Source organism: Dromaius novaehollandiae, chromosome 24 (genome assembly GCF_036370855.1).
Source record: "Dromaius novaehollandiae isolate bDroNov1 chromosome 24, bDroNov1.hap1, whole genome shotgun sequence".
Lineage (NCBI taxonomy): Eukaryota > Metazoa > Chordata > Aves > Casuariiformes > Dromaiidae > Dromaius > Dromaius novaehollandiae.
This window is the reverse complement of record NC_088121.1, coordinates 10410010-10433136: the sequence shown is the minus strand read 5'-3', so window position 1 is coordinate 10433136 and position 23127 is coordinate 10410010. Positions and strand designations below refer to the sequence as shown.

Genomic DNA, 23127 nt, shown 5'->3' with positions numbered 1-23127 from the left:
AAAGCAAGGCCAAGTCCTGTGTTTGGGGGCCACCCGTGGTGGCTCACAGGGCTGAAAACAGCAGCTAAGACGCCCTTTGCAGCCCCAAAATGCAGCACTTAGCTACTCTTTTCAGCCCCATGAGCCTCCACAGGTGGCCCTCAAATGCAGGACTTGGCCTTGCTTTTTGACCCCAAACCCAGGGTTCATCCACCTGTTCCTGTGCTTGAAAACTGGGACTAACCTGCCCTTTGTGGCCCAAAACGCAGCACCTGGCCACTGCTGTGAGCCCCCGGGGCAGCCGACCCTCCCTCTGTTTCCCAGGCCCAAAAACGCATAACTGGAGTCTCCGTTTCTGGACCCCAAAACACACAACCTGGTCTCCGCTCCCAGCACCCGGCTCAGCTGCCACTCGAGGCCCCAGGACCCGGGTGGTGCCCCGGGCCCCGCCTGCACCCCAACCCCCCCCCGGAGCCCGTTGCTGCCCCAGCGCCACCCGCCCCTCCCTCCTCCCCCCCCCCCGCCCCCCCCGCGGCCGGGCTCCAGCCCCGCTCCGGCGCTCGCAGACGCGGCCTCCTGCTTCCGGGCTCCCCGCCAGCCCCGCCCCGGAACCCCGCTCCCGCCCCACTTCCGGTCCCGCCCCCGCCCCACTGACCCGCCCCCACCGGCGAGTGCCGGTTGCCCGTGCCCGGCCCTGGCGCTGCCCCCACCCCCCCGCGCCCGCGATCCCGCCCCGCCCGGCGGCGCAGGGGCACCGCCCGCGGCAGCCGTGACGTCACCGGGGGCGCCCGGGGAGCGGCGCTGAGGGGCGGAACCGGAACCGGAGCCGCAGGACCGGGCAGCGGCGGCAGCAGCAGGTACCGGTGGGGAGCGGGGTCCCGCAGCCGGGTTGCGGCGGGGGGGGGGGGGGGCCGGGCACTAGCTCTGCCGGGGGGTGCGGGGAGAACCGGGGCGGCCCGGGTCTGTCCGTGGGGCGGAGGGAGCCGGAGCCCGGCCCTGCCCGGAGGAGCGGGTGAGGCCGCGGCGGCGGGGCTGGGCCTGGGCGCTGCCCGCGGCAGAGGGGTCTCTGCGCCGCCCCCGGACCGCGGGGCCTGGGCCGGGCTGGGGCTGCCCGGGGGGCTCGGTCGGGCCCCGGCGCTGCCGGATGGGCCTGGCCGGGGCTGGAGGGGCCCCGGGCGCCTCTTCCCTCCCTCCCGCAGGAGCCGAAGCCACCGGTGCCGCTGGGACCGATGCCCTGGGCCGGAGCCGCCAGCTGCTGCCTGACGCCACGGGCTGGGGCCACTCGGGTGCAGGGCCCCGCGGGAGCGACGCGGCCAGGAACCAGCCGCTGTCCCCGGGCGGAGGGTGTCACCGGGCCCTGCCAGGGCAGCCCCGGGGACAGGGGCGCAGTGCTGAGCGACGAGCCTGCGCACGCGGCACCCGCACTGCTGGTAACCAGTTCACATCGACCCCGTAGGTGCAGGCTGACTGACTGATCTTGGACAGGGCCCTAAATCAGCTGCTGCCCCAGCCTGGAGGTGGAGGGCAGCTGTACCAGTGTGCAGCACTGTGGCCACAGCTGAGGGCTGCTGGGTCAGTGGGGACTAATTACCCCAGGGAGATTCAGTGAAGGCTGAGTAAGGAGCTCAGGTACCTGCACTCAGAGATGACTAGTGACCTTACACATATGGAATCAATAACCACTAATTAGTTGCTTAGCATTGCTCCAAGGATTGTAAGGGATGTGGTTACTTAGTATTGAAAGTAGGGGGTAAATGCTGACTAATTGGTTCATGTATGTCAGTTCCCTGTGCACTGCTTGAACTAACTGAGCATTAGGCTTATGGATATTGCATTGACATTGACTCCCTGGTCAGTATGGATGCAATTCCCCTAAGCTGACTGCTTAATTAGTGGTGAAAGTGCTGGGTGAACACTGAATAAAGGCTGGACTGGGAAGATGGCATCGGCTGGTGTTTCTTCCCCAAAACTGCTTTTGCGCCAGAGACTCTCTCAGATGCGAGGTTTGGCCTGGTGCATGCCAGCCTCCCTGCCTGCGGGGTGCCCGCGCATGGACCCCCAACTCCAGGGAGGGTCCACAGGCCCTGCCCACACCCCTCCCACCACCCAGCCCAGCCCCCTCCCACCCCCCACCAACAGGCCCCCTTGGCCTCTGGTTCTGGGGCTGAAAACAGATGGCTGAATGTGTTTTCAAATCTCAGAAACGCAGGACTTAGCCTCTGGTTTTGAGCCCCAAAACAGCCCACCCGACCAGTTTTCAAGCCCCCAAAACACAGGACTTGGTCTCCCTTTTTGAGCTCAAAAACCCCAGACCAGGCCTCTGTCTCCAAGCCCCCAGCACCTGCTTTCTGAGGCCCAGAAATGCAGGACTGAGAAAAGGAAGCTAAACCTTGCCTTCTTGCAGCTCAAACACAGGTCTGGGGGCTCAGAAATGGACTCTGAGCCCCAGCAGCAGCCCCCTGGACCCATCTTTGAGCCCCAAAACCACAGGGTTTGCCTTCCCTTTCTAAGCCCTACACCTGACCCCCATCCTGTTTCTCCAGCCCCAAAACAGCCCCCTGAACCTGTTCTCCAGCACCAAAACCCAGGACTAAGCCCCCTTTCTGAGCTCTGAGACCAGTCCCAGCAGCCTGGGCTTGAGCCCCAGACTGGCAGGATGAGCCTCCATTTTGGAGCCCTCAAACAAGCCCCCAGGGCCTGTCTGGGAGCACCAGAAATGCAGGACTTAGCCTCCATCCCCAAGCACTGCGTTTCTGGTGCTCCCAGACAGGCTCCAGGTGCTCATCTGGGGGCTCTGAAGTGGAGACTGAGCCCCCCAAACCGCCCCTTCACCCTCCCCTCCCAGCCCTGCACCACCCCCATTTCCAGCCCCACAGCAGTGCCCTGAGCCCCTTTCGCAGCCCCCAGGCACCAGCCCTCCCCTCCCGGCACCAGGGGTGTTAGCCAGGCCCCTGGGCCGGGGGGACCCTCCGCTCCCTGCAGGCAGGGCCTCCTGCCCTGCGCCTGCCGCGGAGCCGCCCCGCCCGCCCCGCACACAGCCCAGACCCGGCCCATGCTGGGCCACCCGGCCCCAGGCTCCGGGCTGCAGCAAGCAGGAGCCCTGCACCGGGGAGGGGGCAGCCCGGGGGTCCCGGACACCCAGTGCTGCTGCCGCCCACTGCCCCTGCCCGCCCTTGGGTCTGGGGGCCAGAGCAGCTGCGCAGGTGCCAGGAAGGGGCCACTCAGGACCACCCCGCCCATGTCCCTGCCCACAGCTCCACCCCACACTGGATCTGGCCCTGCCCACTGCTCTGGCCCCGCCCCTCCCGTGGCTCCAACCCACCTCGCTCCACCCCGCCCCTGGCACTGACCCCACCCACCTCACAGTTCTGCCCCACCCCTGGCCTCGCCCTGCCCCGCCTCACCCGCAGCCTTGCCCCGCCCCTGGTTCTGGCCCCACCCCAGCCTTCAGCCCCGCCCCACCCCAGCTCTGGCCCCGCCCCCTTCAGCCCCAGGACAGCAGCCCTGGCCAGAGCCCCGGGGACCCGGCGGCAAACGGGGGCGGTGGGGGGCAAAGCGACTCCCAGGCCCTGGCGCAGAAACACCCCGGCTGCTGCGGCAGGTTCCCGGCGAGGTTTATTTCAGCGCCGCCTCGGGGGCTGCTCGAGGCCGGTGTCCCGGAGGAGCCGAGCGGCCGCCTGCTGCACCCGCGGGTCCTTGTCTCTCCGCAGCACCTGCAGAGCTGCAACGGCACCGGCCGCGGCGTCAGGGCCGCACCCGGCACCAGCCCAGCCTCCCCGGCAGGGCGATGCTGCCCCGCAGCCGCCGCCATGCCGGGGCCCAAACTCCACCAAACCCCCAGGCCCGGGGCGCCAGGGCCCCGTCACCTACTTGCTGAGAGCGGCATCACTTCCTCCCTCGTCAGCCACTCGATGCCCGCGTGCTCCACGAGGACCCCTGCGTGCACAGAGCAACACACCGACATCAGGGCGACACACCGACGTCAGAGTGCCCCCGGGACCCCCAGCCCGGGCAGACGGGGACAGCGGCGGCGTGGGGGGAGCAGCCGCAGAGAGCGCCCGCTCCGACTCACCGGTGACCTCGAGGGCCGCAACCTGCAGCTCCCCGCAGCTCACCAGGAAGCAGCGCCGGGCGGCGACGTACAGCATCTCCTGGTGCTCGGGGCTCTCCTGGGCCTGGGGGACGCGGGACACGCTGTCCTCCTCGGCCGCAAAACGACCCCGCCGCCCTCGGCGTGTCGCCCGCTCCCTCCCTCTCCCGGGGCCGGCGAGGGCCCCGCAGCCCCATCGCGCCCGGGCGCGCAGCTCCTCACCAGCTGGCTGCAGATGTCGCCCAGCAGCTCGGCCGCGCTCAGCCGGGTGTTGACGGCGAGGCCCTGCCGCACCCTCCGCAGCCCCAAAAACGGGGCGCACAGCCGCAGGGCGCCCTGGCACGCCTGCCAAAGAGAGGTGAGCCGGGGTGCTGGAGTCGCTACCCTGGGCAGCGCGGGGCGACTGCGCGGGGACGCTTTCGGGGAGGCTCTGCAGAGACCCTGCAGCTGCCGAGCAGGCGGCAACAGCAGCAACGGCCCTGCGGCTGCTGCCTGGCTTCGCTTCTTGCTTCCCCCCGGGGCTCTTACCATGGAGGCTCCCGGGTCGGGGTCCCGGAGGTGCAGGACGAGGCTGGCCCACGTGCTTCCCAGCTCCTCCCTGAAGAAAGACCTCCACCTCCTCGTGGCAGAGGCGGCCAGCACCCCGTACAGGGTGAAGGCCGCCGAGCGCAGCGATGCCTGCTCCTGCAACCCAGAAACCCCGGCCCTCAGGTGGGCGACTGGGACGCCGCGTACAGCTGTTTCTGCAACAGCCGGGCACTGCCGGTTGAGCACAATGCCCGGAGAAAGGACCCCCACAGGGGTCACAAACAGCAGCTCCTCCGCCCGCCCCAGAGAGAAGCGTCTTCCCTGAACCCTCCCGATCCGCAGCGGCCCCTGCCCACGCCGCCCCTCTCGGATGAGCCCGCGAGGGACCCTTCGAGCAGGCGTCAGACACCACCGCTCACTCACAGCATCGAAGAACCCCTTTGTGGCCCTGGCGATGTCTCTGAAGGTGGAGCCCACAGCCTTCCCCTTCAGCTCCGTCACCACCTTCGCCAGCGCCAGCAGGCTCTCTGCCACCACCTCCGCTGCGGCCGTGTCCTCCAGGCCCCTCCGCAGCGCCTCCAGCACGGCTCCCTTGTGCTTTCGCAGCTGCCAAGCGTGACACACACGTGAGCCTCCCGCTAGTCCTGCCTCTAACCGCTCCTCTTCCCCGTCGCCTCCAGGGGCCGAAGCTTTCAGAAGCAGCCCCCGAGCACATCGCAGCCCGAGGGGCCCGTCGGCACCTCAGTCCCCTCTGCAGCCCGGCTGATGCCCCAGAACAGAGCGCCCTCGGGGCAAAGACTCGCAGCTGCCTCTGCTGCTCTGCCCACTCTCTAATCCCCCCGCAGCTCCCCACCGGCATTTCTCCGGTCGCGCAGGGGCTACTTTTCGTGCGGAGCAAAGCCCCTCTCACCTTCTCCGGCGCTCCGCTGACCAGGTTGCCCAGGCCGCGCGCTGCCATCTGCCGCACGGTGCTGCTCGAGTCCTGCAGCTTCTCCAGCAAGGCCCTCATGATGGGCTGAAGGCACCTCCACTCCTGCAGCGCCGGCTCCTTCATCAGCTGCAGCACAGCAACCCGGCCGTCGGCACCCGGAGACGGATGCAGACCAGGCCCGGGAACAGCAGCCGCCCCGGGCTCCGCATGAGGAAGCCCCACCAGCCCCAGCTGACTGCCCCCATGCCCGGCAGCTTTCCTTGGGGCCCAGCCCAGGCTGCGGCTTTGGCCAGGCTGAGGGCAGTGCTGCCCTGTGCCCGGGGGTGCTCATGGGTGGGTGGGGGGCTGGCAGGGGCCAGGGAAGGGCAGCTCCTGAGAGACCTGCTACGAGGGGGGATCTGCTCCCGCCAGGAATGTGACACCTTCTGCCGGCACCTTCTTGCTGGCATCCTGAGAAAAGCCCTCCTAAACCTCCCTCTCCCACCTTCTCCCTCACCTCCGCAAAGAAAGCCGCGGCCATGACCCGCAGGTTGGCCGAGGGGGCGTCCAGCCACTGGGTCAGCACCAGCACCAGGGGCAGCGAGATGGTCCCGGCGCGGAGCAGCACCCTGCACGCAGAGCACAGGCAGGCGACGCGCGGTTACACAGGGAGGCACCCGGCCTCGGGCCCCCGAGATCCCCCCGCTCCCACGCGGGCTCTGCTCGGCACCTTCAAGACGCCCGAGCCAAGGGGAAGGGTCCCACCAGCCCCTCCTGGGTCGCGGCCACCCCGGAGCAGCGAGGCGCCTCCTCGGGCTCTCACCCGGTCAGCAGGCAGACGCCGTCGTGGTGAGCCCGGGGGTCTTCCAGGGCAGCCCAGGCGCCCTGCTTCCGCAGCAGCCACAGCCATTTCCCATCGAGGCACGTGCGCAGCACCACCTCCAGGGTCTCCAGGGAAAGCCTGGGCGAGAAGAGAGCAGCGAGGCCTCAGTCACGGCAACAGGCTAAGGAAACGCTGCCGCCGGCGAGGCCTTCCCTCACTCCTGCTCAGCCTCACCGAGGGAGCTGCAAACACCCCTGAAATGACATCTCACAACCCTGAAGCCTGACAAGCTCTAAGAAACCTGGCCTAGGGACCCTAGGGACCGTCGGCTCACAAACACGCCAACAGAGACCAAACCAACCAGCACACCAACACTCATAAAACAAGAACTACAACCAAACAGACAAACCCAAACCAAAATAAATAGAGCCCAGGGGAAAAAACAAGTCTCCCTGGGGCACCTTCCTCCCTGGGAAACAAAGTGACGGGGACCTCAAGCCCAGCCCCTGCGTCTCCGTCCCCTGGCTCCTACCTGCAAGGATTGTCATCGCTCGTGTGGCCCTTCAGGAACAGCTTTCCCCGGGTGCTGAGTGGGGAAGATGGCATCTCCTTGCCCACTGTGGCGCTGATCTGCTTCAGCAGCGCCGGCAGCAGCTCCGGGAGCAGGCGCTGCACAGCCTCCGGGCTCTGCAGCGCTGACACCACCACAGAGATGGCCCGGGTCATCTGCAGAGAAATGCAACCAAAAGCCGCCTGTGAAAACAAGGCCTTTTCCCACCTGTGCCCTGCCCACCTCGGGGACCTTCACTGCCTGCAGGTTACTCCCCTGCAGCCTGGCAGCAGCAAACACTCTCGGCTGCCAGCGCTGCCAAGGGCCCAGCATGGCACCAGCCCGGGGGGCTCAGGGAGGTTCGCAGCATGCACGGAGCTCCCTCAGGCTGAAGGGTGATTTGGGAAGTCAGGTACGAAGCCGGTGCACATACCTTGAGAGGCTCCAGCGCAGCCTCCTCCTCGTCTGCCTCAGGCTTGGCAGAGCTGGTCCTGGGCTGGTCGCTTCCTGAGTTCTTCAGTTTTTCCATCAAGACCCGCAGGAAGTGGTCCACAAAGAATTTCCCCCCCAGGACCCTCCACAGCTCCTCGGTGTCACTGCAAGGGAGCAGAAGTTCCCCCGTGAGCCCGCGGGCTCTGGTACCTGTGACGCCCTCGGCAGGGGCCAAATGCTCTCCTGGCCTCCAAGACGGCTCTTGCCGCGATCAGGCTTTCTGCCCCCGGAGCAGCAGGACTGGCTTCTCCGCTGGCTCCTCCTCGCCCCGTCAGCGGTGGCTCCTGCCTGCCCGTGGGGCCGGGGCAGTGCACGTACCTGTCCATGGGCAGCTGCTTCTGCAGCAGGCTGTCGATGACGGCCCCGGGGTGGTAGAGGGTGAGCACGGACACCGCCTCCAAGAGGAAATGTCGGAGGGTGTCCTGCTGCATGGTCGGCATCCGGATGTAAATGATGCTCAGGATTTCTGGCACCTGAACGCAGACCAAAAGAGCCGTCGTCTCCATCCTCTCTTTCTCCTCCCACACGGCCCAGGCACCGCCACTCGGCCCATGAGCAATTCCTGCTCCCCGACCATTTCTCAGGACCCAGCCCTAAAGCCCGAAGGCTCTGCGCAGCTGTGGGGGGACGCTGGACCACCATGGGGACACATCTCTGCTGCCCACCAAGGGCGACACCGAGGAGCCACCCCGGGCTCCTCGGGCCGGGAGGGCTGAGCATCGTGCCTGAGAACCAGGGAGCAACTGGGCACTTTGGGTGCCTCAGCTCTAATTGCCTCAGTCGTGGGAGCCACCAGGGTTTGGCCCAGCAGGGTCAGTGTCACCGGACGAAGAACAACCCCGGGATGAGGCGGCCGGCACTCGGATTCGACAGAGCCCTCAGCGCTGCGCACCAGGGTCGGCGCTTTGGCCCCCGGCACCTGCACGAGGTGCCCGGCAACAGCAGAGGCGGGAAGGCCCGAGCCCCCGGGAAAAGGCGTCTCTCACCTCCGTGAATAGCTGTCCCCCGCACGTCTCCAGGAAGGTGAGCAGCCACTCGCCCGCTGCCTGAGCACACGCAGACCTGGCCAACAGCATCCCGTCCAGGGCGGCAGAGAGGAAGTCCGTGGCCTGCGCTGGCGGGATGTGTTTGCAGACGATCTGGGGAGACATCAGAAACGGGAGAGACCACGTCACAGGTCTGCTCCGGCCCTTCACAAAGGAGAGGAAACTCGAGCGCGCGGTCAGCGGGGCAGTTCGCTAGGCCTGCAGGGTGTCAGGGCTTTACAGGGCAGCTGTGCAGGCAGGGCCTGCCGTGCTCTGTGCCGCTCGACAGCCGCTTGCTGCTCCCTAATCCCAGGCGCCCGTTGTGGCGGCTCTCCCAAAACGTAGCGGGGCCCCAGCAGCGAAGCAGGGAGCCGCACGGGAGCCCGGGCACCGGCTCCCCCCGCGCTGTGGGGCCAGGCACCTTTCTGAGTCTGGAGGAAGCCTGGAGCAGAGCCTCGGCGTCTGGGGCGCTCAGGCGCTGGCACAAAGGCTGCACCTCGTCCTCCTCGGCCCCCGTCTCCAGCGTCTTGCCTGCAGGGAGCACCAGGAGAAAAGGGCGGCGATGGCGACGGAGACCCACCTCTGGCCCAGGGGCCGTGAGGAATGAAGAACGGAGCCCGGCCCCACGCAGTCGTGGGGCGCGGGGGGCTGGCTGAGGCCGGGAGGGGGCTGCCCTCACCTTGTATGCGGAGGAGGTGGCCGAGGCAGGCCCCTGCCCGCTGGCGGGACGTGGCCAGCGAGTCGCAGGTGAAAGGCGCCAGCAGTCCCACCATGGAGCCAAAGAGCCCAAAAGAGGTTTCTCCCTGGGGAAACACAAGGCCGACGAGAGGGTCGCAGGCAGCCCTGGCGGCCGATCTCCCTCTCCCGGCTGTGCTGGCGCCTGAGCCGTGGCAGGGCATCGGGGCAGGCAGCGGTGCAGCCCCACAGCCCAGGAGACCCAAAACCCAGCGCCCGGCGTGGGGCAGAGTTCCCAGCCGGGCCCGCAGCCAGCGGGGAGGGGGGACATGGCACACGGGGGGTCCCTTCTCACCGTGAGCTCAAATCGCTCCTCATAAGCACCCAGCAGCTGGGCGCAGGCCTGCAGGGCCCTCTCCCGCTCCCACTCCTTGGCCGAGGTGAGCCAGTACTCCAGCACCTGCGGAAGAGCACACCTGGCTCACAACAGTCCCCCTGGCCATCCCGGCCTGCCCACCGCCACCCCAAACGCCTCCCTCCTGCCCAGAGTCCCGCCGAGGAGCTGGCGCTTCAGCAGCTGGCAGCGCAGCCTCTTGCGTCCCCATCAGCCACTCATGGAGGACATCTGGCGCAGACGTGCCCCACGGCCACCTCGCGCTGACCCTGCCGCCTCCACAGCCCAGCTCTCCCCACGCACCCGGCACTGGTGATGCCTTCCCCGTCTCCCCACGGACACTCACATGCAGCATCTCCGCGAGCCAGTCCGAGCTGAGGTCTTCCTCCAGCAGGGCCGTCACCAGCTCGCCGAGAGCCCCCATGGTCCGCGCGTGCAGACCCTGAGAGCGGAGAAGGACGGGCGTTGGGCCGCACTCGGAGACGCCCAGCTCGGCCGGAGGGGGCAGAGCGCAGCGCGTGCTGCTGGGGGATCCCCGGAGAGGCCGGCAGAGAAGGGCTGGCAGGTACCTGCACGTGCAGAGCGTCTGCCGCTGTCGCCCCCTCCTCTTCTGCCAGCTCCAGGGCAGGCAGGGGCATCACGCTCTGCACACACTGATCCAGGAGGTCGCGGTTTTCCTCCCGGCTCAGCGATGGCTTCAGTTTGCTGGCAGAGAAAGAGGGAAACACACACGAGTCTCACTACCACTGCCCAGAGCAGCGGCTCAGATGACAACTCCCCGCAGCCCCGGCGCAAAGACCCTACCTCAAGTGCCCCACGGCCACAAACGCTTCCTGGCACACGGGGGACGCCAGGCGATCCCGGGGCTCCCCCTGCACGAAGCCCTGCAGGTCACAGAGACACGCGCACAGTGGGCAGCGGGCAGCCGCCGAGAGCCCTCCCGCCGGGACCAGGCTCAGGGCGCTCCAGAGGTCGCGTGCGGCCAAGGCAGAGCATCGCGCCTCGGGGCGACCGGCCTCGGGGCTCGGCCCCAACCTCCCCGGCGGCACCGTCCCGGCCCCGGCACTCACCAGCAGGGTGTCCAGCAGCTCCCGTTTGTGGCAGAGCTCCACGCCGCGGGAGCCCCCCGCCACCTGCACGGCCCGGCTGACCTCGGTGATGCTCCGGATCAGCGCCAGTTTGAGCTGCATGTCCTGCGTCCCGGCACAGAGAAACACGGCGGCACCGGTGAGGAACTCCTCACAGCGCCGAGGGCTCAACGAGGAATATGGCGGGCAGTCCAGCCCCAGAGCACAGCGCACAAGGGCGACTGCGTCTGCCCAGACCCTTGGCTCGGCACACGGGTCGCAGGAAGGAAACCTCCTCTCCCCTCCCGGGAAGAAGCTCCCCCCGCGAAGGCATGAGCTTTCCCGGCTACCTACCGCAAGGAGACCCCCGGCCCCCGGCCTGGGGAGCGGGAGGGCGAGTCCGGCACGCCTGCGATGGGAAAGGGGTGCGGGAAGGGCAGCGAGCAAGGCCCCGGGGGGCAGGACTTACCTTGGTGGAGAAGGAGAAGCCCAGCACCTGGAACGGGAAAGGCGGTGGAGTGAGAGGCAGTGAACCAAGGAGCACAGACGCAGGACACGCAGCAACGGCCCCGGAGCGCGCAGACCCCGCAGGGCAGCAGGGACGAACCAGGGCTGCCGCGTCCCCCCTCCGCCAGCGCAGGCGGGCCACAACCGCCCCTGGGGCGCTGGGGGGAGTCGGCGCTCGCAGGAGCTTCAGGGAAGACCCAGGTCTGTGTGGCCGGCCCTGCGCCCGTGCACCCACCTGGCAGCTGGCGCGGTAGTGCTGCAGGATGCGCCCCACGACGTCGCTCTCCACGCGGGCCAGGAGCTGCTCCGGGGGGGCGCAGAGCGCGATCTGGCCGTAGGCCAGCACGAGGGCCATGTGCCTCCCCGCTCTCTTCCCCTGGTGGTATTCCTGCGCCGTGGGAGAAGCCACGAGACGTCAGCCCAGCGCCTCCGTCGGGCCACAGCTCCCGCTGCCTCCCGGCGAAGGAGCTGCCCCGCTTTCCACGCAGCAGCCACCCCTGGGCTGCTACTGGTTTACAAGTGAAAATAAAGCAGAGGAAAAAACGAGCCAAGACAGCTGGCATCCTTTACCTTCAGGCGTTTGAAAGCCCCAGACACTGGTCTTTCCTCCATGGACGCCCCAAACTCCTGCACCACCTCCAAGGCAAGGTGGAAGTGGCTCTCGGCAGAGCCGCCCAAAACAGAAATCATTGCCTGCAACACAAGAGAAAGGGTGAGGCGGCCTCTGGCCGACACTCAGCCACGGCAAGCTCCGAGCGACACTCGCGATATCGTCCGACGGAAACAGCAGCGACAAGGAAATGAGAAGAGCCTGCAGCGCTCTGCTCGGAGAGATCACCGCTCCCCTGGAAATACCGAGAGGCTCCGGGGAAAGCAAGGGGAGAAGAGGAAACTCACCTCTCTCTCAGACGCCTCCAAGTAATTTGTCCTTGAGAGATACTTCTTCATTTCCCCGCGGACATAGGGGACATGCTGACACGCTGCCAGGGACACCCCGACAGCTTTATACAGGAAGGCCTGAAAGACAAGCGGCCGCCCCAAACGTGGTCACGCACAGCCTGGCGGCACAGAGCCGGGCTGCGACGCACCAGCCCGCACCAGGCACGGCTGAGCTGGCCGCGGCGCCCGGCCGTCCAGCTCGGCTCCCGCAGAAACGAGGCCTCGGCAGGGACCCACCTGCTTCCGGGACAGCCGGGGGTAGCTGCCCGTCTGCTGGCTGAGCTCAAAGCTCAGGCCCATGGTCCAGGCCTGGCTCTCGATCGTCTCCAGAGACGTCCTCAGGAACTAGGGGAAACACAAGTTGAGGCAAAGCCCCCGCAGAGCAGGTCACAATGTGCAACGACGGGACACGGCGCAACACGACATGACCCTCTGTGATCCACAGCTGTTTGCAAAACAAAATCCTCAGGGCCTTTGCAGGGGGTCTTTCCCGTGTTTCCTGTTTTCTGAACAAAACTGGCATTTCCCTGCTCAGGGCTCCCCTGCTCCTGGTTACCTTTCCACCCACACCTTCCCCCCCTTTCCCACCGGTAGTTGCTGCCCTCGCAGCAGTGCTGTACCTTAAGCAGGAGCTGCTCCCACTCGGCAGAGTCCAGGCAGCTCTCGCTTTGCCCTACAAAGCCGGAGCAAGAAAACCCTCCGTGTTACTTAGCGCCACAGAAGAGCCCGGGGGCTCCTTGGCACTCAAACACCCTCTGGCTCCCACACCAGAAGGGGCCCAAGCCGCGAGGCTCAAGCCCTGATGCCAAACTCTTGGCCAGGCCCAGGACACCTGACGGACCCTGGGGACGGGGGACAGGGGCACGGACTCAGCTCAGCCACACACCCACCGCTCCCAGTCCCCATCGCTCGACTGCAGCTCCCAGAGCAAACCAGGCCCTCACACGAGGGCTCGGACCATGCACACACATTTGCACCAGGACACGTTTCACCCACCCCTAGGAGCACCGAGTCCAGCCCTCCCAAACACCCACCCAGCGAGGACGCCGGGGTGCTGCAACACCTGCTCCTGGCAGTGACGGGCAAGAAAGGCCCCGTCCCCCAGATAAACTGCTCCTGGGCGTCAGCGCTGCTCCCTGGAAGGGCAACGGCTGCAGAGCCGGCGCTGAGAAACCCAGGGCCAATTCCCCTCCCTCACGCCTGGACGCTGCCTTTTCCTGCCTCCCCTTCGGCCTCTCCAGCCGCCTCCTCCCCGACGGCACGTTACCTTCCAGGCACTGCAGCAGGAAGGGGATCTTCACGGCCCACACCATCCCCACGGCGCCGTGGATCTCTGCGGACAGGGCCTGCAGCAGCCGCAGGGCAGCGACGCCGCAGCCGCCGCCGGCGTGAGGAGCCGCCGCAACCACCTGGGAGAGGGCAGGCGAGACCTGGGCTCGGGGCGGCCGGAGGAGCCGCAGCTTCTCCCCGCAGGGAGGGCGGTTGCCCGGCCCCGGCCGAGCCGGGAGCTTCTCCCCGGCACCACCGGCTTCTCCCCCGTGCAGCAGCAGGGTCCCGCGGGGCTGGGGAGGCTCCGACTCGCTCTCGCACGCCTCTTCCTCCCCGCAGGCTGCCAGCCCCGGCCTGCGATGCAGCTCTGCCCCGACCTCTCCCGTCACCTCCAGCCCCCAAAAGCGCTTTCCCCAGGGCTGCTACTCACCAGCAGGCGAGCCAGCAGGGCCTGCGGCCTTGGCAGCTTGGCTGTGAGGAGACAGAAAGGCCGGTGAGAGCGGCGCGACCCACCATACCCTGCCCTGGCCCTGGCACAGCCCAACACGGCACACGGCGAGAGTTTCGGCTTCCTACCTCGCTCCCGGGAGGCCACGACATCGGGCTCCTCCTCTCCGTCCTCGCCCCCTGCTCTCCCCCGGCTCTCGGCCAGCTCTCGCAGGCACCGGCAGAGCGGCACCAATGTGCCCGTGTACTGGGCTGGCACCACGTACTGCAGGAGCCGCGGCCACAGGAGCTGCAGGGAAGAACGAGGCCACTCAACACGTCGCGGCTCCCACCTCCGTGCCAGCTCGAGCTCGTTTTAGCTCTGAGATGGAAACGACGCTCTGCATTTCCACTCACCTTGTGCGCCTAAGGGGCTGCTCGGGGAGCACTTTGGGGAGAGTGGGGCAGGGAGGCAGCAGCAGGGCGCAGGACGACTTACTTTGGTCATCCCCCGGACGGAGACATCCAGAGAGCGCAGGATGTCCAAGCACAGGGCTTGAAGATCTGCTGCTTCCTGCGCTTCTGCTTGAGACAGCTTTCCCTGCGCCTGCAAGACACAGTTGGGACAACACCAGCATCAGCCCCTGTCCCTGAGACGGGAGGTGAAGCATGAACCACCCAGCGCTGCTGGGATGCTCCCCTGGGAGCCCCCATCTCCGGAGGCAGGAGAGAGCAGAAAGTCCCACAGGAGGGGCCAGATCCCAGGTGAAGGAAGCACTAAACAGGCTGCGACCAGGGAGACCCGCTGCTCCTTGGGGCGGTCGCCAGCGTCGTTAGTCGGGGTGTCGGGATTACGAGCTCCTCCAGGGCCCAAGTGATGCCGCAGTGGCACCAAGCCGATGCAAGGAGGTTGCCCTGCGGCGGGGCTGTACTCAGTGACAGTGCTCAAATGGCAGCACGCACGGCCCAGCGGAGTCACGGCCCAGGCAGCACCGCAGTCGGGTTTGTTACATGCTGGTGGGAGGCCAAAGCACTCCCCCGGCCTCCTCCGAGATCCCCCCAGGAACGGCGGTGGGGACGCCGCTCAGCCCTCTGCACCGGGGACTGCAGCCCTGCTGGGGGGGCTCCCCATTTCCAGGACACCCCAGGCACACAGCAAAGCCGAAGCGTCACGCTCTGCCCTCACCAATCTGCCGGAGGCCTGGCTGAACGTGGCGAAGACGTGGGCCACCAGATCCCAGGCCGAGCAGCTCTGGACGCTGCAGCTGAGCAGCTCCTTGGTGAAGCGCAGAACTGCCCTCGCCACCTGCCACGGAGCACATTGCAGTTACCCCCCTCTGCTCAAAAGCCCAGGGGCAGACGCCTTCGCACCCATGCAGCCCCTGTGCCCCGCGGGGAGACCATGGGGGTGCAGGAGGCCCCTCTGCTCCCACAGCCACTGCCACGCAGCAACATTTCCACGGGGAAACGCTCCTCTAGGCTCGACCCCCAACAGCAGCCCTGCCAGGGGCTGGCCAGGCTCTGCCCCGAGCAAAAGCTTTCTCTGCCGCCCACCGCGGTGCCGCCCCGCGCCAACCAGCTCACCTTCCTGCTGGGGTCTCCCAGCGCGCAGCGCACCGCCTGCACGAGCAGGGGCAGGCTCTGGCCTCTCTCTGCTGCTGGAAAAGATGGGGAGAGGCGGGCGCTCAGGCAGAGCCCTTGTTTCAGCAGGGAGCTGCCAAAGCTCCCAGCTCGCTCACACACGAGCAGCACAGAAAACCCAGGACAAGACTGTGACGGCCGAGGAAGCAGCAGAGTCCCCCAGTGACTCCATTTACAGACACAAGCGGGTGATGGGACCGACTGTTTTAACAACACGGAGCACTGCAGAAATGCGATGGGTACAAGTAGCTCATGCCCCTGCCCCATTACTGAAGCGTCGAGCGCCGTCACTGGTGCATCGCCGTTTACAGCTGCCCCATCACATCCTTGTCCCTGCAGCTGCGTAGCAGCTTGGCTGGGGAACACGCACTTTGCAGCTCATTTCGGGTGTTTGTGCATCACTTGCAGTCGTGCCTGCCCCCAGCCCGGCAGCCCAAACCCCTGGCCGGCCTCGCTGCACCCCGTGGCACTGACCTGTGGGGCGCACCAGGGCTCTGAGCAGATCCAAGGACACCACGTGAGCGGCCTCGCTCCCACTCCCCAGCTGCGAGCGCAGAAAGGCCACCGTGTCCTCAGGGCAAACTCGGGCTGCGAGGGAAAAGTCGTGCTCTGCGTTAGCCAGAGGTTCAGGAGAGAGCAGCAAGGGCACAGCGGTGTCACGTGGAGTCTCCTCCCCTCACCCAGCAGCAGGACGCAGGAGGACAGCTCCGACCGGTGCTCCCCGCTGTGCTGCTTGCTCCCATCACTGAGCTGTGGGAACAAGGGGCGCTTTAGAGAGAAGAGCATCAGGTCCGGGGGGACTGAAAAGAAACTGCTCCCTCCACTGTCGTCTCCCCTGGGCCTTTGGCCACAACAGCCTCTAGACCCCAGCGTGGGAGGTGACCCCCAAATATCTGCACAGACCTGGCCTTAAGGTAGGTCCCGCCGCAAGGACACTCTGCCCGGCCGTCCAGCAGGACCTTCCTGTCCCCGTGGGTCAGGTCTGCTGCACCCAGCGCAAGCGGTACGGGGTCAGGCTGCCCTTACCTGGTGGTGCACAGCGGTGCCGACGGCCTGGACCTCGTCCTGGGGGATGGGGATCTGCACTTCCCCCAAAATCTCCAGGAAATAACTCAGAGCCTGCAAGGGAACGGGGGCGGGAAGAAGAGCGGGACTGTCACCTAAAGCAACGTCTTAACCCCTCCCGCACGGGGTTTCTCGTGTGTCCTTCCCTCCCAGCAGCAGCCTTAGAGGGCCTCTCCTCTGCACAGAGCCCCTCTGATGATGCTTCCCCACACTTCGCACCTCTCACACCTCCCCTCCCCGCCAGACGGGGCTGGACAGTGCCCAGGCGTTAGAGCAGAGCCCCTTGCGTGCACGACACCCCAGGGACAGGGGTCGAGGCCTCCCTTCCCGAGGAGGTCGGCCCCGGGGATGCTCAGCTCCCTCTCGGCCCCACCTGGGCTGCTCTGGCGCTGCCCGAGAAGCCCAGCAGGCCTCAAGCCTCCCCTGCTCTCCCCCTTTCTTCTCAAGGGGTCCCGGCTCCTCCAGACACCCCACAGACCCCCAACATCTCGCAGCACACGCACAGACCCCACAGCCTCACCGTGCCCCACATAACGCCTCACCTTGGTCACCTGGAAAGTGTCCTGGACCTGCTGATACTGGCCCAGGAGCCAGGGGAGCTGCTCCCACACGCGCTCGCGGTGCTCTTCCTCGCGCACAAGGAGGCCCATCATGGCAGCCATCGCCCCCAGGACGGCCTGCTTGGCCTGCAGGGAGGGCAGCGAGACGCTCTTCAGCGGGGCCCAACGTCCTTCCACCCCGACACGGTCTGCCCTCCCCACGGAGAGGCAGTGCCCTGCTCCCCTGGAGGAGAAGGCCTTGCTCCAGAGGAGAGGGCACGTCCCCACCCCGGCCCCCCCGGCCCTGCCCAAAGGCCCCCGGAGTCGCGGGGCCGGCACGGCAGCCCCTCTCACCTCCTCCTCCTCGCAGCCCAGCCAGCTCCCCACCACGTGGCAAAAGAGCGGGGAAACGCTGCTGCAGAACTGGGCCTGCCCCATGCGCGGGAAGCTGCATTGCTCCCAGGCGCCCAGGTAGGTGTTCACGGCCTTCGACCACTGCTCCAGGACTGCGGCGAGAGAAGGGCAGAAGGATCAGGGCAGAGCCTGCGGCGGGGACGGGACCTTGCTCTGCCGCCCCAGCCTGCCCTCAGCCGCAGCCCCCCGCTCGCCGCGGCTCCATCCGAGACCGGGTCCGGCCCCAGGCACAAGCCGCGCGGTGCTCGGAGATGCCCTGATGGAAACGCTGCGCTGTTGCTCTCCTCCTCCCCATCACACCTCCTCCTCCTCCTCCTCCCAGCCGTGTTCCCCTCCTGCGCTTCTCGCTGCGTCCCTGCCCCAGCCGTCCCAAACACTCGCCCTCTCTCCCGAAACCCCCCAAAACCAGCCCGCCCTGCACGCAGCAGGCGGGAGGGAGCCGGGGCAGAGCTCAGAGCCCGGCAGGTCGCACCGGGAGCAAAGCGCAGCAGCAGAGGCGCCGAGGCTGCCCCGGCCCTGCCCCTGCCCGCGGGGCCGACACTCACCGCTGCAGACGGCGCGCAGGGTCCGGCTGCTCCCCACCTGGCTCAGCATCGTGCGCAGGGCGAAGAGCGTCATGCCCACGAAGGGGACGCACCGCAGGGCTGCGGAGAGGGCAGGGCAGAGGCACAGAGAGGCACGCCGTCACGGGGAGCCGGGGCAGCGCGTGGGGGAGCCCCGGGGCAGCGCGGCGGGGGGAGCCCCCAGGCTGCCGGGACCCTGGGGACATGCCGGGGGGGCCAGGGGGGCGCCAGAGATGCCCCAGGGGCTGGGGCAGGCCCCGGCATGGGGACGGCTTGGTGGGACTCGATGGGGTGCTGGTGCCTGCCCCAAGTGGGGTGCGGGGCAGCCCTTCAGGGGGCCTGGGAGGGCGGCAGGGGCAAAGCCAGCCCCGGCAGCCAGCGAGGGGAACCGAAACCTTGCAGCCTCCGGTTCAGCATGGAACATTTTGGGGAGATTGGGGAAGATCCCTTCTCCCGGGTACCACAGACCACAGCCCCGAGCCGGAGGCCGAGGGGCCCTACCGTAGCTGCTGGCCAGCTTGCCCAAGGTGATGAACACGAGGTCCTCGGAGATCTCTCCCAGGGCCCTCAGGCGGCACTGCAGCTCGTACATGACGCTGTCGAAGTGGGAGCGGGCCAGAGCCACCAGGACGTCGCTGGCGGCCATCCGCACGTCTTCCGTCACACCCTGGCAAGAGCCATGAACCTCCCTCAGCAGGAGAAAGGCTGAAGGCGCCGGCAGCGACCTCCTGCCTCCAGCTCTCGGTTCCTGCCTTGGCCACCTCCCCGCACAGCTCCAGGTATCGCCCCCCAAATCCATTGCAGTGATGAGTCCCCAAGGCCTTTGCCTCCAGGAAACACTTGCTGGTGCAGAAATCACGGCCCTGCACGTCCCAGCTCCGCCACCAGCCCTGGGCGCAGGCGCCGCTGGCACAGGCAGCTGCTCCTGCTCTGCACTCCCTCTGCAGCGGGGCTGGATACGGCCTTTTCTATCGCGGAGCCGCATCCGCGGGGAAGGAGCTGTCACAGGGGGTCTGGGAGCCTCTGACAGGGCTTAGTGCTAGACACGGGTCCTCAGAGCCCTCCTACGTTTTACCAAAACCAGCTCTAGCCAGGCGCCTCTGGCTGCCTTCAGAGAGGAGCAGCTCACCTGCGCCGCTCTCATGTCCCTCGAGGCCGCTGCGATCACTCTGGCCAGGACAGCACTCTGCAAGCGGCCGTCATCGCCCTGCAGGACTCTCTCCAGCTCTCGGTAGATCTCCGCTCTGTCGCCCTGGGGACGCAGCCCAGAAAGGAACAGGTTGGCCTTGCTTTTCCTTATTGCCAGGGAGCCCCAGAGCTGCGGACATGGGCCCTGTAGCGCCTGCAAAATGGTGTCTCCGCATCACCTCCCTTCTCAGTATCTAGGCAGAGAAACCAGTTGGGGCAGCAACTTCCCTGGAAAGTGTTTCTGAGATGCAGGATAAACCCCGCACGGCACAAGGCATCACCCAGGTGTCAGATCTCCACCGTGCAGGCGCTCTGCAAATGCACCGTCTCTGCACCAAGGAGCAGGTGGCTCCTCCAAACGCTGTTGAGTTCCAGCGGGAAGAGCCGGTGGCTGGGCACACGGCCCTTGCTCGCGCCCCAGGCAGCACACTGCTCACCCGCTTCCCTCTGCTCCTCACCCTGCTAGTGCAGGGATGCTTGTGGGGTGACATTTGTAGATTGTGCTGTGAGGCCTGCCACCCCCCCCCCCCCAAACTAGCTCAGTGACCCATCACCATCTCCTTTGGGAGGTCCAGAGAGGGAAAAGCCTGCTAAGAGCTGCAGAATTGTTTCAGGACAGCCACTGGGAACAGGGCTGGAAATAGCCCTGCGCCTGGGACACTACTGGAGAATGCACCCGCGGAAAAGAGGGAAACCAGAGAAATGCAAGCAAAAACCCCCAGCAAATGGCCCGGCAGCAGACAGGCAACTGCAGGGGACCTGGGAAGGTGCAGTGCCACAGCAAGTGCCCTGGGCTTTGGGCCTGGGAGCCCCCACAGGGCCGAGACAAGACGGCTCCAGGGGCAGCTCCTGGCTGCGCTGGGCACCTCGCTGGCACTTCCCCATCCGAAACCAGGCAGGGCACAGCAAGTCCATCAGGGCAAGGGCTGTGCGGGAGGCCACAGCATCGTTCCTGAGGCTGGGGGAAGATGGAGGCAGGTACAACAGCGCCAGAGGAGAAAGAGGAAGGTGGCAGAACAAATACTTGGCTGGAAGGAGGGGATTTGCTTCCCAAAGTGCAGGAGATTTCAGCTGGAGCAGGGCCAGCCCGCAGTGGGAGCAGGGCAGCCTCACTGCTTGAGGGAGGCCTCTGGGGTGCCACTGGCTCCAGGGCATGGGGCACAGTCGGAGCTGGGACCTGCAGGCATGCTGTGCGGTGAAGGGCCACTGACAGGGGTCAGCAGCATCTTGCCTCTTTCTGAGGCTCCTGCTGATCTCCTGCTCCTAGGCTGAACATCTCCTTGGGGGATAAAAGTTTCCATGGGCTGAGAAGTCCACGGTCCTGCTGGCTAGAGAAGGGGACAGCCTGCCAAGCGGGGGATGGACTCTGTCTCTTGGGACGCTGACAATTAGGCACATCCAAAGAGCAGAAAATGTCTGCTGCAGCAGGCCCTGGAGCGGCTGAGAGCGAGAGGCGTGCCCATGAGACCTGTGCTGTCCCTGTCCCCGGGGCATCTGCCTGCTCAGATGCAGGAGGGCAGCCAGGGCAGGCCAAGCTCTCGGGCTTGTGGAAAGGCTCAGCACTGAGGCAGGGCCTGAGCTGGCTTCCCAGGCAATGCCGGGACTTTCAGAGAAAGGGCACTGCTCCCTGCACACAGAGCAGGCTGCTGGCCCCACGGGAAACGCCAGCCAGGGTCCTCCAGCAGGAGGTCTGGGGCTTCTGTGCTTATACAAAAGTAAGAGAAACAGCTTAGAGATACCAGAGGGTCCTGCGAGTCCCCTGTCACTTCCCTGCAGTTCTTTGGGCAGATAAAGAGGCTTTGTTTTATGAAGAGGGGTGCAGAGATTTATAAATGAGGCCGCAGCAATGACACAGCAGCAGGAGGTCTGGGGAGATGCCAGGTGTCCTGGGGGTGCTGCCTCTGGGGCAGGGGTCTGGGCTCCCGCTGGGTTCACAGCCACTCACTGATCCCTGGGAGCCAGGAGCCACCAGCACCTGGGGATACATCACCGCTCCTCGTGCAGCGAGCAGTCCAAGTGCCGTGAGACTTCCCAGATGGAAGCAGAGGGTGGCTCTGGGCACTGGCACAGAGGCACTGGAGAGCTGCGGGGGTTCAGCCCCAGAGGCTGCGGCCGGGCCTGCAGGCCAACGCTCCCTTTGGCCCGAAAGGCCGCTGTGCAGCAGCATTTGCTCACGTGGCCGCCAGCAGCAGCGCTTGCAGCACGCGCAGGTCGCAGGAGGGTGGCGGCACCCTCGGGAAACCAGGGCCCTGCCGGGCACCTGCAAACCCACGCCCAGCACAGCGCGACGCCCCCGCCTCACCTCCTCGTCTTGCAGGCGGTTTGACAGAGAAGCCACTCGCTCAGCAAAGGTGGGGACGGCTGCAGGGACGGACTCTGCCGCCCTGCCTCCATCCTCCGGAACGGGAGGCCGGGACCAGCAACCTCCACAAGTGAAGAGACCTGCAAGGAGAGACCCAGAGGATCATCACCAGCTCTGCTGGCCTCAGCTGCCTGCGCTGTTTCGGGGCAAACATCTCCTCAGCCTGCAGAGAAATCCTTTCCCTCAGCACTAACACTGCAGCCAGGGCTGTATCAGCAGGCGGGCAGCCAGCAGGGCAAAGGCAGGGACTCCTCCCCTCTGTGCAGCACTAGTGAGACCACCCCTGGATGCTGGTCCAGTCCAGGCTCCTCAGTAAAAGACAGATAAGCTACAATGCTGTGATATAGTGGAGTGAGTCCAGAAGAGAGTCATCAGGATGGCTGGGGACTGGAGCACATGAGAAGCGAGGGAAGGCTCAGAGAGCTGGCTTGGGTCAGCCTGGAGAAGGGGAAGGGAGAACAGTGTATTGCTGCCTGCAGCTACCTAATGGGGGACACAGAGAAGACAGAGCAAAACTCTTCTCAGAAATGTACCTTGATGGGATGAGAGGCAACAGGAACAAGTTGGAACATGAGAAATCCTGATTAACTATTAGAAACACTATTTCCCATGAAGGTTTGGGGCTGACCTGCTGGAAAGCAGCTCTGCAGAGAAGGCTCTCATGGCCCCGGTGGACAACAAGCTGACCATGAGCCAGCAACGTGCCCTTGTGGCCAAGAAGGCCCATGCTATCCAGGGCCGCATTAGGAAGAGCATTGCCAGCGGGTCAAGGGAGGGCATCCTCCCCCTACTCAGCCCTGGTGAGGCCACATCTGGAGGACTGGGTCCAGTTCTGGGCTCCCCAGGACAAGAGAGACATGGAGCTACTGGAGAGAGTCCAGCACAGGGCTACTAAGGTGAGGAAGGGACTGGAGCATCTCTCCTATGAGAAGAGACTGACAGAGCTGGGCCTGTCCAGCCTGGAGAAGAGAAGACTGAGCAGCGGATCTTATCCATGTGTATCAGTATCTGAAGGGAGGGTGCAAAGAAGATGGGGCCAGACTCTTCTCAGTGGCACCCAGGGACAGGACCAGAGGCAACAGGCACCAACTGAAACACAGGAAGCTCCGTCCGAACACGAGGAAAAAATTCTTTACTGCGAGGGTAACCAAGCACCGGAACAGGTTGCCCAGAGAGGTTATGGAGTCTCCATCCTTGGAGATATTCAAAAGCTGTCTGGACACAATCCTGGGCCAGGTGCTCTAGGTGACGCTGCTTGAGCAGAGGGGTTGGACTAGATGATCTGCAGAGGTCCCTTCCAACCTCAACCAGTCTGTGATTCCGTGAAGGTGGTCAAACACCAGAAGAGGCACCCAGGGAGGCTGTGGGATCTCCATCCTCAGAGATGCTCACACCATGACCAGACAAGGCCCTGGGCAGCCTGCTCTCATGGGTCCTGCTTTGAGCCGCAGCTTAGACTCCAAAGCACAGAGGTCCCATCCCCCCTTGGTTATCCTGCGAGCATAACGCCCAGAGCCTGCTGGGTTTGGAACCAGGGGGCCTCTGCTACCAAAACAAGGTGGACGCCCTCAGAGCCACCAGGCCCGTCAGGCCTGACTCCTCATGAGGGAGCATCCAAGTCCCCTGCACTGCTGTGTGTCAGGGCAACGCAGACCAACAGCTCTGCACAGTTTTCTCCATT

General features: G+C 66.0%; 1 protein-coding gene across 1 annotated transcript; it reads right to left on the bottom strand.

Moving 5' to 3' along the window:
- Window positions 1-8442: 8442 nt before the first annotated feature.
- LOC135323583 (maestro heat-like repeat-containing protein family member 2B) lies at window positions 8443-19055 on the bottom strand (the record flags this gene model as incomplete). The annotated part of the gene is made up of 27 exons (XM_064497182.1): window positions 19026-19055; window positions 18398-18563; window positions 17879-17977; window positions 17274-17425; window positions 16923-17066; window positions 16342-16434; window positions 15996-16065; window positions 15790-15903; window positions 15262-15329; window positions 14861-14986; window positions 14174-14281; window positions 13825-13984; window positions 13679-13719; window positions 13247-13388; window positions 12600-12652; window positions 12217-12324; window positions 11938-12057; window positions 11611-11733; window positions 11276-11428; window positions 10537-10659; window positions 10271-10350; window positions 10036-10171; window positions 9813-9908; window positions 9428-9532; window positions 9077-9200; window positions 8819-8928; window positions 8443-8511 (listed from the first exon to the last, which is right to left on the bottom strand). Coding segments are annotated over exons 1-27 (2898 nt in total), but the record flags the coding sequence as incomplete, so codon positions are not given.
- Between the last annotated feature and the right edge of the window lie 4072 nt (window positions 19056-23127).